This window comes from Oncorhynchus mykiss, chromosome 9 (genome assembly GCF_057628025.1).
Source record: "Oncorhynchus mykiss isolate SJ-2025 chromosome 9, ASM5762802v1, whole genome shotgun sequence".
Lineage (NCBI taxonomy): Eukaryota > Metazoa > Chordata > Actinopteri > Salmoniformes > Salmonidae > Oncorhynchus > Oncorhynchus mykiss.
In genome coordinates this window covers 22,683,764-22,696,950 of record NC_143030.1, presented here as the reverse complement: position 1 = coordinate 22,696,950, position 13,187 = coordinate 22,683,764, and the positions used below count along the sequence as shown (strand labels likewise).

The 13,187-nt window shown below is 39.9% G+C and overlaps 2 protein-coding genes across 2 annotated transcripts in view; one reads left to right on the top strand and one right to left on the bottom strand.

Moving 5' to 3' along the window:
- The first annotated feature begins 1,676 nt into the window (after window positions 1-1,676).
- Window positions 1,677-3,657, top strand: LOC149980849 (uncharacterized). The gene is made up of 3 exons (XM_090183743.1): window positions 1,677-1,871; window positions 2,096-2,461; window positions 2,692-3,657. Exons 1-3 carry the CDS (start codon window positions 1,814-1,816, stop codon window positions 3,066-3,068), a joined length of 801 nt encoding a protein of 266 aa, XP_090039869.1. The 5' UTR covers window positions 1,677-1,813; the 3' UTR covers window positions 3,069-3,657.
- Window positions 3,658-5,681: 2,024 nt separating this feature from the next.
- The window catches only part of LOC110531687 (uncharacterized), a 40,576-nt gene continuing 33,070 nt past the window's right edge, over window positions 5,682-13,187 (bottom strand). Inside the window, exon 7 of the transcript XR_016483148.1 lies at window positions 5,682-8,089. The gene's annotated coding sequence lies outside the window, so the exon portion shown is untranslated. The remainder of the gene's footprint in view (window positions 8,090-13,187) is intronic.

The window sequence follows — 13,187 nt, the reverse complement described above, 5'->3', positions numbered from 1 at the left end:
CTGTTTTTTGAAGAAAGGGTTCTTTGATGATTCTTTGGAAGGCAAGAAGGATTCTTTGGAAAGCAAGGTGGGTTCTACATAGAACAATATGTAATATTTCCCAACATGCTCTATTTTCTGAATTGTTTGTTTAACTGTAATATCTTGCGATTGGCAGGAGCAGTGGCTTGTAATTCACGCATAGTATACCTTACTGAAGGCAGTGGCAAACCATGGCTACTGGACCTAGCCCTTCAGAGGGGGAAAAATCTTCCAAAAAGTTGTACTGAACTCAAAACAAAAATCTAGAAAAACTGACACAGAACAACAACCACATTGCTTACACAACCTACTGCATGGTAGCCTAACACCATCACTAGCACACTATCACCCAAAGAGAAAACAGTGACACATCAAAGGATGTGAGTTTGACAGGCTCATGATGCTGAACGGACAGCGACCGCAATACCAGTAGGAGAGTGCACTTTCTGTAAAACACATAGACTGATAGAAAGACAGCAGTCACAGACAGCATGATGTTAGAATAATCAGTCCATTCATGAGGACATAATAAGCCAGTAGGTCCCAATCGTAAGATCACCAAAACACAACCATTAGGCTAAACATTTACCAATCGAAATGTACAACTATTAACTCCCATTGCAAACATCGTTATCATATTAATCACATACACTAACCAGTGATCTAAAGGTTAAATACAACAATGTTACACATGCATAACACATTATTTTCAAACAGATAGCTAGCAACAGCAAGCGAGCTGCAACATAAAAACAATTCCACTCACCAGATGATGATCATTTGAAACAACTTTTTGTTGAAACTTAATCTGAAAAAGGGTTCACTTTAACAAATTAGCCTCAACATCATCTTCAATAACAAATTCTACAGCAGCCGCCGCACAGTAGCCTACAAAAAAACTAGCTAGCTTAGACTGTGGAAAAACTACTGCTCGCTATTGCGTGGTGACTTGTCGGCCTTTGAGAATGGCGAGAGTTTCCATACGTTTTTGTCAAAATGGTCCCACCCATTACAAGTCAAAATGTGACTGGTTGATTCTACTGTCACTCCAAAATTCTGCTCTAATACGGTCGAATGGCAGATGCCTTCTATCGAGCTTCCGAGGGCCTAGCCAATGATGAGCTATCTAGCTACTTTTCTCCTCAGAGACCACCAAAGAAAAATTCTGTTTGGATATTTTATCTCCTCAGTTTTAACCCTTTCCTTTTAAATGCAAACTGAAGAGATTAAATCAGAATGTGATTGAAAAGAACAATATAATCAGAATATCATTGAGATATTATTGAAAAGATGAAATAGAAATGTAAAACGACATTGATATTTAAAGTATACAACAATTACTTTATATATCCTTGGGCCTTCTCAGGGCATAAAAGGCCTTGGCCATTCCCCAGTCCTTAAAGGGGAGTGGGTTGTTAAGACAACAATATCTGTCCTCAGAAAATTAAGGCCAGGATTTTGCTAAACTTGGTTCTTCATTCAAAAAGTGAAATTCTGACCTTTGCTGCAATAAATTTGAAAGCATATATCATAGAAGATAAACACAGTAGTGCCAGCCCAACAGGATGCTCAGCTCTGTCCATCCGGTCTCTTGTAATCTGGGTTAGGTCAAGTCACCACAGGAGCACTCAGTTTATCTTCAGAATATTGTCGCTGCTCACTGTGGAAACCCTGTAATCTGCTGAAATGCTAAATAAGATACCGCAGACTATTCAATGCGTCTCAGAAACTAAATAACCTCATTTGAGAAGTGTTGTTCTACAGAGGTAGATTTTTCCACTCAAGACACAAGATGACAGCTATTAAGATGTTCACACAACTGTACACATTTTTGCTTCTTGGAGTGATGGGTATGTTTTATTTACTTTTATTATGATGGCATGTTCAGTTCCTATATATTTTTTTGTACTCAGCCACGTTTAGCGATTGCCTTCATCAGTGAGTACAGTGAGTACAATGATACAACGATACAATTTATTTTGATTGACACTTTGAGGCATTCCAATATTGTGTTTTAATGTATATTTAACAGTTTATATATTTTTGTAAGATGTTGTATTTTATTTTGTTGTAGCTCATGCACGAGTTGGGACGGAGCCCTCAGCCATACAACAGTCGAGTGGTCTCATGTCAGCCAATGTTGGGGACACAGTGAATTTGCAGTGCTTCTATGAAGGCAACATGGCCATGCATTTCTCTTGGTACAAGCAACCCTTGGGAGAAAAACCTCAGGTCATCTCAACAGTCTATAGGTATGACGAGGCTCCTACATTTTACCATGAATTCAAGGGTAACCCTCGATATTCAGTGCAAAGCGGCCAAGGAATAAATCACCTCAGCATCTCAGACATAAATAGCTTGGATTCAGCCTTGTACTACTGTGGGAGCGCACACTCAAATGTGTTGGAATTTGGAAAAGGAACCTTCCTCAATATAAAAGGTACAGTACTGAGAAAAAAATATTTCAGTAATCCTTAAATATTTTCAGACAAAGTCTGAATTTGTAGATAAAGAGTAGTAATTAGAAATCCTGAGAATTAAAAAAAAGAAAACAGTCAATATCAGGTGTTCTCTCATTCAGATGATTCTCTCAATGAGTAAGAACACTTGCTATGGGAAGGTATAGATAGTTAACACAGATTTGCTGACATATTTAAACCCTATTTTCAGATTCAGGCTCCAACAGCAAGACAGTTGTAGAGCAGCCTGTGTCTGAGTCAGTCCAGCCAGGAGACTCTGTGACTCTGAACTGTACAATACACATGGAGACCTGTGCAGGAGAACACAGTGTCTATTGGTTCAGACATGGCTCAGGAGAATCCCATCCTGGAATCCTTTACACCCATGGAGACAGGAGTGATCAGTGTGAGAAGAGCCCTGAGGCTGGGACTCCTACACAGAGCTGTGTCTACAACCTCCCCAAGAGGAACCTCAGCCTCTCTGATGCTGGGACTTACTACTGTGCTGTGGCCTCATGTGGGGAGATACTCTTTGGGAAAGGGACCAAGCTGGGTGTTGAAGGTAAACCGCTTATTCTTCTTTGTTAAAATGACATAAACATTACATTTACTGTAGTTATACAGGTAGTTATTGTAAAACACAATGTGTTCCCAATGACTTACCTGATCAAATAAAGGCAAAATAAAATACAAACTATTACACTGTAATAACCTCTACTGTATAATAGAAAACATGTAATTGTTTCAGTAGGTGATATTCAAGTGGCGACTGAAGCGGATATGAGGATACTTGTCCTCTTCTCCATCATAAGAACTGGAGTTCTCCTCTGCTGTCTGACCATCTTCTTCATCATCTACCTCAACAGGAAATAGATTAATTCAATGATTCAGCTTCTCAGTCCTTTAGCTGTCACAAATGCAAATGGGATTTACTGTCTTTTCAAATGTTTCAGTGCTCGTCAGCCTTTCGACACGTTGAAGATGCAGATATTGCTGTTCAGATTTTCAATAAATGAAATCATCTTTATTGAAATAATATGCACATTTTTATTCAATAATGACAATTCTACAGTGGATCAAGTATGATGGGTTAATTTATTCAAACAAGACTATTTCACAGCTGTTGCTTTAAGGGAGCATACACAATGTGCTTCTCAGAAACGTCTCCACCCTGCTCTTTCCCTCTTCCACGCTGACATCTGTTCATTGAGAAGCTCAGTGCAGCGTAATTTTCTGTGGGTATGTTCAGATTCTCAAAAAAAGACAGAGATACATGCTTCATCCACAATTACTAAATGACTCACCTGGACTGTGGGTGAAGTGTGCTTGGTCACCCTTAATTAAAAAACAAAACATATACTTTTTGTAAATTATTGTTTACCATTCATACATGATATAATATTAATTTATGCTATTAAGATATGGCATTCATATATCATATATTTTGTATAAGGCATGACAAAGTCTCTCACAAAAGCTTTCCAGAACTTGCAAACTGCTTTTGATATTGTTCAACACACCTTGTGTCAATTGAAGCTTATCCTCAATACTGACAAAACTAAAATAATGGTATTTTCTAAAGAAAGAAATAGACCTCTGAACCTTTCACCTATTACTACCTGTCAGGGCAAGGAGATTGAGGTTGTAACCTCATTTAAATATCTTGGAATTTTAGTTGATGACGGCCTCTTTTAAATTGCATTTTCAACTTACAAAAAAATTGAAGCTGAAGTTGGGACTTTATTTTAGGAATAAGGCCTGTTTTTCTTCTGAAGCCAGAAGGCTAGTATCAGCTACTTTTATATACGAATGCTTCCGCTCAGTGTTTGAGATCAATTGACACTCTTTACCATGGCGCTTTGAGATTTATTTTGAACTGCAAAACCCTTACTCACCACTGCACTTTGTATACCAGGGTTGGCTGGCCTTCTCTAGTCACTCGTAGGCTCAGTCACCGGCATACTTTTATTTAGCCATTTTGGGTTTACTACCATTTTATTTGGGCACTTTTATTGTTCAGAAATGTGGTGGGTACTCTCTTCGTCCGCAGGACTTTATCCTGCTAACTGTTCCAAATGTCCGAACTGAATTTGGTAAAAGGGCTTTTATGTACTCTGCGCCATCGTCTTGAAACACCTTACAAAATACTTTTAAACTGGAAGAACTTGTCCCAATTGGTGTTTTTAAGTCACCGATGAAGGATTTTGAGACTGATTCCCTGACCTGTCAATGTTTTAAATTTGCTGTTTTATGATGTTATGTTTTTTATTGTGATACTCTTGTGAATTCTATGGTTTTTACTAGATTATTGTAGCTTTTCATGTTGTCTGTCTGTAATTGTGTAATGACTGTGCTGTCTATCTTGGCCAGGACGCTCTTGAAAATAAGAGATTTCAAATCTCAATGTACCCTTTCTGGTTAAATAAAGCTTAAATATATATTTTTTAAAGATAAACTTTAGCACACTACGTACATTCTTGCAGCGCTCTCCTCCGCAAGATTGTCAGGAAAATAATTGTTACTATCAGGATAATAATGATAACAACCAGAACAAATGTTATGTAGTTCCGAAATTCAGTTTGTTTCTCGAGACATATCATTTACAATACTGCACCTCCATGTGGAGCCCCGTGTGAGGATAAGATAAAACGTTTAGAATATTTTTAACATTTCATGTACATTTTTTTAGAGACCATATTTTCTAATGTCTTACCTTCAATGTCGTGCTTGGTTTCTTTCACTTGAGTAGATACATTGGCTAAAGAGAACCACACAACATGTAGACATTCTTAGTGAGAAGAAAGAAAATTGGAAACACATTTTTCTACTCAATGTTTTTAGTGTCTTCCAATATATATATTTATACAGTACCAGTCAAAAGTTTGGACACACCTACTGTCGTGACGTGACTATCATTGATGTGATGACTGTTATTTTATCAAATCAATTAACTATGTTTAATTATTATGTGATTAAATTAATCATGTAACAATTAACTCATTATCTAACTTGGGGCACCATGGGAAATGTTATTTAACTAGTTACTATCTCCTGACTTAAACTCTAAAGATATAAATATCTCTTACATCAATAACAGTCAATTATGAATTATTATTACCTCATATCAGTCTCATTCTGAATGTTGTTGACTTCATAAATCTGCACAAAGCATTGCCTAAATGATGATTCAGTGATACACAATTTGGCTTACTTATTTATTTACTAACTAACTAAACAATCATAAAGAATGACATAAACCCACACACAGTACTTGTTATATTACTAACATGATGCAATGAAAAGTCCCTAGTGGACTAACCCGATATGACGGCTTGTTACACAATGAAAGGGTTGGGGAAACAAAGAGCGGGAGAGACAGAGAGTGCTGGTACATGCATGTGGAAGCTATGCTCACGAGAATGAATACTTTGCACATGAACAACCACTCATTCAGAAAATACTTGCAACACAAATATTTACATGTGTGTATCTTTGTCGTCTCTCTGTTGAAATCACCCGGTCCGTCTATGGGCGGTAGTTCGACAGAAGTCTCTGGTAAGTCCACCAGAGGTCACAATGTCATTTGTAGTTGTGGTAGGCTTCTTTGTCTCAGAGTGTTTGTTTGATTGAATCCTTCAGATGTACCACATGGGGGTGAGAGGGAAATGCACTTCCCCTCTCGCCTTCGTTAGACTGAATCCTTCAAATGTTACCCACGCGGTGGTCTTTGATCGAGTTTACTAGACTAAATTACTTAAACAGCTGCAGACTGAATGTTCTGATGTCATCTTTATCTTCTTCACTCGAGAGTTTCAGAGTCTTACCCTCTTCTGGCGCGGCAGGTAGCCTAGTGATTAGAGTATTGGGCCAGTAACCAAAAGTTGCTGGATCAAATCCCTGAGCTGACAAGGTAAAAATCAGTCATTCTGCCCCTGAACAAGGCAGGTCCTGGTAGGCTGTCATTGTAAATAAGAATTTGTTCTTAACTGACTTGCCTGGTTAAATTTAAATAAAATTCTGGTCTGGTAGTTTTAAACAATTTGATCCTCATGTTCTCTGGTTTCAATGGTTGATTATTCATGGTACAGCTAGGACCACTTTACACACCGGCAGCAACCCAGCATGTTTTGGTCTAACATGTTAATTCTTCAGCGAGTCCTTTTAAGCACTTGCCTTGGAGGGCAGTTCCATCACATTGCCACAATGTCTGTGCTCATGTGGGCGTGGTTACTGACTTGGCAAAAGTTTATATGAAAAACCATTCACATTTATAAAGCTAAATTCACATTGCTATCTAATCACAAATAGTTTCATATTAAGTCATATGTTTTACAACATTTAGATATAAATCTGAAAACTCGGACATGTCTACTTTCAGAGTTACAGCTATCTTGTTATACCATCCATAATGACATCACAAAATGCTAAATGATATGACATCATTATTGTTTCAATCCCCACCAACCATTTCCCACATTCTTTATGTTAAAAATATTATTTCAATGTCCAATCTTTTTATGTTAAAGTTTTGGCAACATCTGTTGTAATACTCAGACATGCCATTCTCAATACTGCAAAGGCAAGAGAGAGAACGTTTATGACTGGTCGTTAAGTCATAAAACCAGCCCAACTTCCCCCCTTATCTGTCAGCCCTGTGCCGAGGTGATCTGGCGCCTATGATCCTCACTGAAGAAGAAGAGTCATGACAGTCCCCCTCTGGTGGTTACAATCTTAAAATGATCCTGCAAGTTGCACACCACCATAAAAATGACCACGGGATGTTCTGGTTGTGGATCATCGTTGCGGTCCCCCTCTGGTGGTTTACCCTGGTAGGCTTTCTGAAAGCTGCAAACAACCACAAGAACAGCCTGAGGATGTCCTGGATGTTGACCGCCGTTGTGGTCCCCCTCTGGTGGTTTACCCTGGTAGGCTTTCTGCCAGTGGAGCAGTCCACCACAAGAATGGGCAGCGGATGTCTGGGTTGGGGATTGCCTTTCCGAACCCGTCGTCTGGTCGCCCAGGCTGGTAGATCTAGGCAGTAACTTAGGCAGAAGTTAACAACGCACACACACTCACAAAATATATAATTATAATTCTTCCCAAATGAGCGGCACTAACTAATGGTTGTATGGGGAACTTATTTATGGCTCTATCACTTCCTACGTGTCAAGGAAAAGGAATAAAATCATAAACAAAAGATATACAAAATGTAGTTATCACACATTGATCATCTAATTGGACTGTATTCCATATACAGTTGTGGCCAGAAGTTTTGAGAATGACACAAATATTAATTTCCACAAAGTCTGCTGCCTCAGTTTGTATGTTATGAAGAGTGATCAGATGAATTGCAATTAATTGCAAAGTCCCTCTTTGCCATGCAAATTAACTGAATCCCCCCAAAAAACATTTCCACTGCATTTCAGCACTGCCACAAAAGGACCAGCTGACATCATGTCAGTGATTCTCTCATTAACACAGGTGTGAGTGTTGACGAGGACATGGCTGGAGATCACTCTGTGATGCTGATTGTTCGAATAACAGACTGGAAGCTTCAAAAGGAGGGTGGTGCTTGGAATCATTGTTCTTCCTCTGTCAGCCATGGTTACCTGCAAGGAAACACATGCCGTCATCATTGCTTTGCACAAAAAGGGCTTCACAGGCAAGGATATTGCTGCCAACCATTTATTTGATAATCAAGAACTTCAAGGAGATCGGTTCAATTGTTGTGAAGAAGGCTTCAGGGTGCCCAAGAAAGTCCAGCAAGAGCCAGGACCGTCTCCTAAGGTTGATTCAGCTGCGGGATCGGGGCACCACCAGTACAGAGCTTGCTCAGGAATGGCAGCAGGTAGGTGTGAGTGCACCTGCACGCACAGTGAGGCGAAGATTTTTGGAGGATGGCCTGGAGTCAAGAAGGGCAGCAAAGAAGCCACTTCTCTCCAGTAAAAACATCAGGGACAGACTGATTTTCTACAAAAGGTACAGGGATTGGACTGCTGAGACTGGGGTAAAGTCCTTTTCTCTGATGAATCCCCTTTCTGATTGTTTGGGGCATCCGGAAAAAAGCTTGTCCGGAGAAGACAAGGTGAGTGCTACCATCGGTCCTTTGTCATGCCAACTGTAAAGCATCCTGAGACCATTCATGTGTGGGGTTGCTTCTCAGCCAAGGGAGTTGGCTCACTCACAATTTTGCCTAAGAACACAGCCATTAATAATGAATGTACCAACACATCCTCCGAGAGCAACTTCTCCCAACCATCCAGGAACAGTTTGGTGACGTACAATGCCTTTTCCAGCATGATGGAGCACCTTGCCATGAGGAAAAAGTGATAACTAAGTGGCTCGGGGAACAAACATCGACATTTTGGGTCCATGGCCAGGAATCTCCCCAGACCTTAATCCCATTGAGAACTTGTGGTCAATCCTCAAGAGGGGGGTGGACAAACAAAACCCCACAAATTATGACAAATTCCAAGCATTGATTATGCAAGAATGGGCTACCATCAGTCAGGATGTGGCCCGGAAGTTAATTGACAGCATTGACAGATTACAGAGGTCTTGAAAAAGAAGGGTCAACACTGCAAATAATGACTCTTTGCATCAACTTCATGTAATTGTCAATAAAAGCCTATGACACTTATGAAATGCTTGTAATTATACTTCAGAATTCCATAGTAACATCTGACAAAAATATCTAAAGACACTGAAGCATCCTGGCCCTCAATTACAACTTTGGATTGTCAAAGTGTCTATAGAACAATAATGGATACCTTGTGTCTCCAAATCAAATGTGGACATCACATAAGCAGAGAAATATAAAATAATTACCATCTCTGCGAGAAGTAGCAATATCAGACACAGTGCAATCATCTTTAAAGTTGTCAGCTCTTCACAACTTGGGTCTTGAGTGGAAAGAATCCACCCAAATGTTCTAAGCACGGTTTCTCATCAATTTTTATTATTGCAGCTACTGTTGTCTAAGAGACATAGTTGTGACCTATTTGGACATGCATACTATGACACTGTCATCCACTAGGGCTTCTATCTCCACACAGTCACTTCACTTCACCAAAAACATCTATGGAAATACACGGCAAACACAATACAGTAGTTTATTTTTGTGATTTCTCATTCAGGATCGACATTTAGTAAAATAGATAGATAGAATGCCCTCCCATGATACCTGTGACCTGTATGCTCTTGTTGGCTGGTACTCGCTACATATTCGTCACCAGACCCCCTGGCTCCAGGTCATCTATAAGTCTTTGCTAGGTAAAGCTCTGCCTCACTGGTCACCATAGCAACACCCACCGGTAGCACGCGCTCCAGCAGGTATATTTCACTGGTCCTCCCCAAAGCCAACACCTCCTTTGGCCGCCTTTCCTTTCAGTTATCTGCTGCCAATGACTGGAACAAATAGCAAAAATCACTGAAGATGGAGACATATCTCCCTCACTAACTTTAAGCATCAGCTGTCAAAGCAGCTTACCGATCGCTGCAGCTGTACACAGCCCATCTGTAAATAGCCCATCCATCCAACCAACTACCTACCTCATCCCCATATTTGCTTTTCTGCTCTTTTGCACACCAGCATTTCTACTTGCACATCCTCATCTGCACATCACTCCAGTGTAAATGGCTAAATTGTAATTACTTTGCCACTATTGGCCTATTTATTGCCTTACCTCCTTCATTTGCACACACTGTATACATATTTTTCTATTGTGTTATTGACTGTGCATTTGTTTATCCCATGTGTGACTCTGTGTTGTTTTTGTCGCACTGCTTTGCTGTATCTTGGCCAGGTCGCAGTTGTAAATGAGAACTTGTTCTCAACTGGCCTACCTGCTAAAATAAAAGTGTAATATATATATTTTTAAATGTATAGTTATTGAGTATTTCCATGGTTCTAGTGTCCAAAGATAGCACTGATTGAGAATACTGTTGCTATTGAATTTAGAGGTAGGTGAAGGAGTCAAGCGCAGGAGAGCAGAGATGTCCAAGTAGCGTTTTTTAATAGACAAGTCCACAACAATAGGGTCAGGTACAATACCAAATAAACGCCCACAACAAAAGAGAACACAGTTACTCACGGAAGGAGGAAAAACAACGCTCCTAAACTTATACACAATTGGTATATACGTGAAAATAACTGAGGCACAACCTCAACGAGCAACATGAAACAAATAATCCCACACAAACCTAAGCAGGCAACAGGGGTAATTATACACACAGAAATTAAAGCAAATGAAACCATGTGTGAAAGAACCAAAGACAAAACAAATAGAAAAGGAAAATTGGATCGGTGATGGCTAGTAGGCCGGTGACCCGACTGCCGAGCACCGCCCGAACAGGGAGAGGAACCACCTTCGGTGGAAGTCGTGACAACTGTACTGATCTCTACGTCAAATTACCTATACGCACTACCCTCTGTAGTGCCTTGCGGTCGGAGGCCAAGCAGTTTCCATAGGAGCGGACTGAGCACGCACCCCTGAGCGGCCTCCGTGTTGAGGATGAGCGTGGGAGATGTGTTGTTACCTACCCTTACTACCTGGGGGCGGCCCGTCAGGAAGTCCAGGATCCAGTTGCAGAGGGAGGTGTTTAGTCCCAGGGTCCTTAGCTTAGTGATGAGCTTTGAGGGCAGTATGGTGTTGAACGCTGAGCTGAAGTGAATGAATACATTCTCACATAGATGCCTGAGTATGGCCCAAATAAATACATTTAACATCCTTTGTCTTGATTATTGTTCAATGCTTTTTTCATCTTATTAGAAGCAAGTCAATATCAAATGGCAGAGAAGCAATGATTTAGATGTATTAGTAGCTACATTTACAATAACAAAGCCAATACAGTTATTCTACAATGTAGAAAATAGAAAAAAATAAAGAAAACTCCTGGAATGAGTAGGTGTGTCCAATCCTTTGACTGGTACCTACTTCATTAATTTGATTAATATTATGTTGTTTCTATTCCATGAAAAAATGAAAAACCCTCTGGGTTTCCGTTAGGATGGAACAAAAAATATGGCGCTGTACAACGTGACATTCATAATTTCAGAGCGTTGTCAGATTGTCAGTTTGTAAATTCAGACCGTTTCGCTCTCGGAGCACCCACTGGATGTTTGGGGTGAGGAGTAGGGTTGATTTGAGTGTTCTCTGCTTACAACGGCAGTCAAGCACCCAAGTTAACGTTGGCTAGCTTGCTAGCTACTTCCAGACACAAATGAGACCACTCTGACCATTTTACTCGCCCTAGCAGAGCTGGTAAGGCAGTTTTCGTGTTAGCCAGAGCATTGGTGACTGTAACTGTGCTGCTGGAAACAATTTAACAATTTAATAAAAAAATGTTCTGCTCCTGAATGGCTCAATTGTGGGCGTGCTGGCAGGATATGGCAGCATCTTCGGTTGTGCGTCAAGAATTCTGCATACAGTAGCAAGTTTGTATGAAGGTGTGGTTATTCACAGGCAAATTGTTATATGCTTTGGAGGGACATGTGTATCTTTTTGTCGAGAGCAAAAAGGTTTTATTTTCAATCAAAAATATTTGTTCTGAAAGCAACTTTTTTCCGACACAAAGGAAGTCATAGCGGACACCTACGAAGAAGGACTGTGTGATGATGGCATCTCAGGTAAGCAGCACTGGGCGTTCTTCCGTCCAACTTTTACATACATGTAGCTATGTTCAGAGTCGGTTCATAGTATATATTACATACATACATACCACAAAATGATAAATCATGCAATTATTATTCTCAAGCTGACCAAAAGCATTTAGCTACGAACACCGGTTCTTGCCATTTTCAGTTGAATGAATCTAACTTTCTTTCATGGCAACTCATGTCATATTTGTTTCATAGTCAATATATAATCATATTTCATGACAGTGTAATGGTTAACTTTTTTTTACAGAAGGATGAAAGAACACAATATGTCTGTCAGGGAATGCTATTCTGATATGTCAGATGAAGAGTTAGACCGGAAAGTCAGGGCCCCATGCGAGCTTTAGAATGGTCAAAGGAAGTCTCCAAGCAGTAGGCCATCGGGTACAATGGTGAAGAGTTAGTGAGTCTCTGCAGAGTGTAGATGGTGCAGGTATAATTGTCAGAATGATCCAGCTTCGTTGCGTTGCTCGGCAAAAATACTCTGTTCCTGGTCCCCTGTCTCTCGTCCACATTGAGACAAATCATAAATTGATAAGGTACTAATGTCTCCATCAAATCTCAGAAGTTATTTTAACTTTTTTATTCTTACTTATTCATACAGATACTTTCTGTAGGAGTTACTTTCTGTATAAAAACCCTTGACATCTTCCTCATCAAATCTCGTAAGATTGCTTTCTGTGCTGTATTGACATATCCTGAAAATGACATCTGCTGCTTTAAATTGAACGGTCATATCTCTCAGTTAATTGTTTTCATATCTACAAAAAATAAGCCATTTTCTTTACTTTCAGAGTGCGAGCTGATCAAGGGGTCGAAAATGTAGATATTGCCAGATGTATGTTCACTGTCCGAGGAACAGGCCGTGGAAGCTTTATTGCTGGCAAAAGTGTCCATAACCAGAGGTAATTAAACTGTTCTGTGTTCTTTTTCTCTCTTCCTCTCTGCCTGCCTTGTTGTACATGGGAACTTGTCTCACATGCATTAATGAAAAAACCCTTAAGATGTAATCTGCTAATTTTCAGATTTACACCACATAAACACTCAGC

Coding starts and splice junctions, on each gene's coding strand:
- LOC149980849 (XM_090183743.1), top strand. CDS start 1,814: ATGACAGCTATTAAGATGTTCACACAACTGTACACATTTTTGCTTCTT. Junction 1,872..2,095: donor TTTGCTTCTTGGAGTGATGG/GTATGTTTTATT, acceptor ATTTTGTTGTAG/CTCATGCACGAGTTGGGACG. Junction 2,462..2,691: donor AACCTTCCTCAATATAAAAG/GTACAGTACTGA, acceptor CCCTATTTTCAG/ATTCAGGCTCCAACAGCAAG.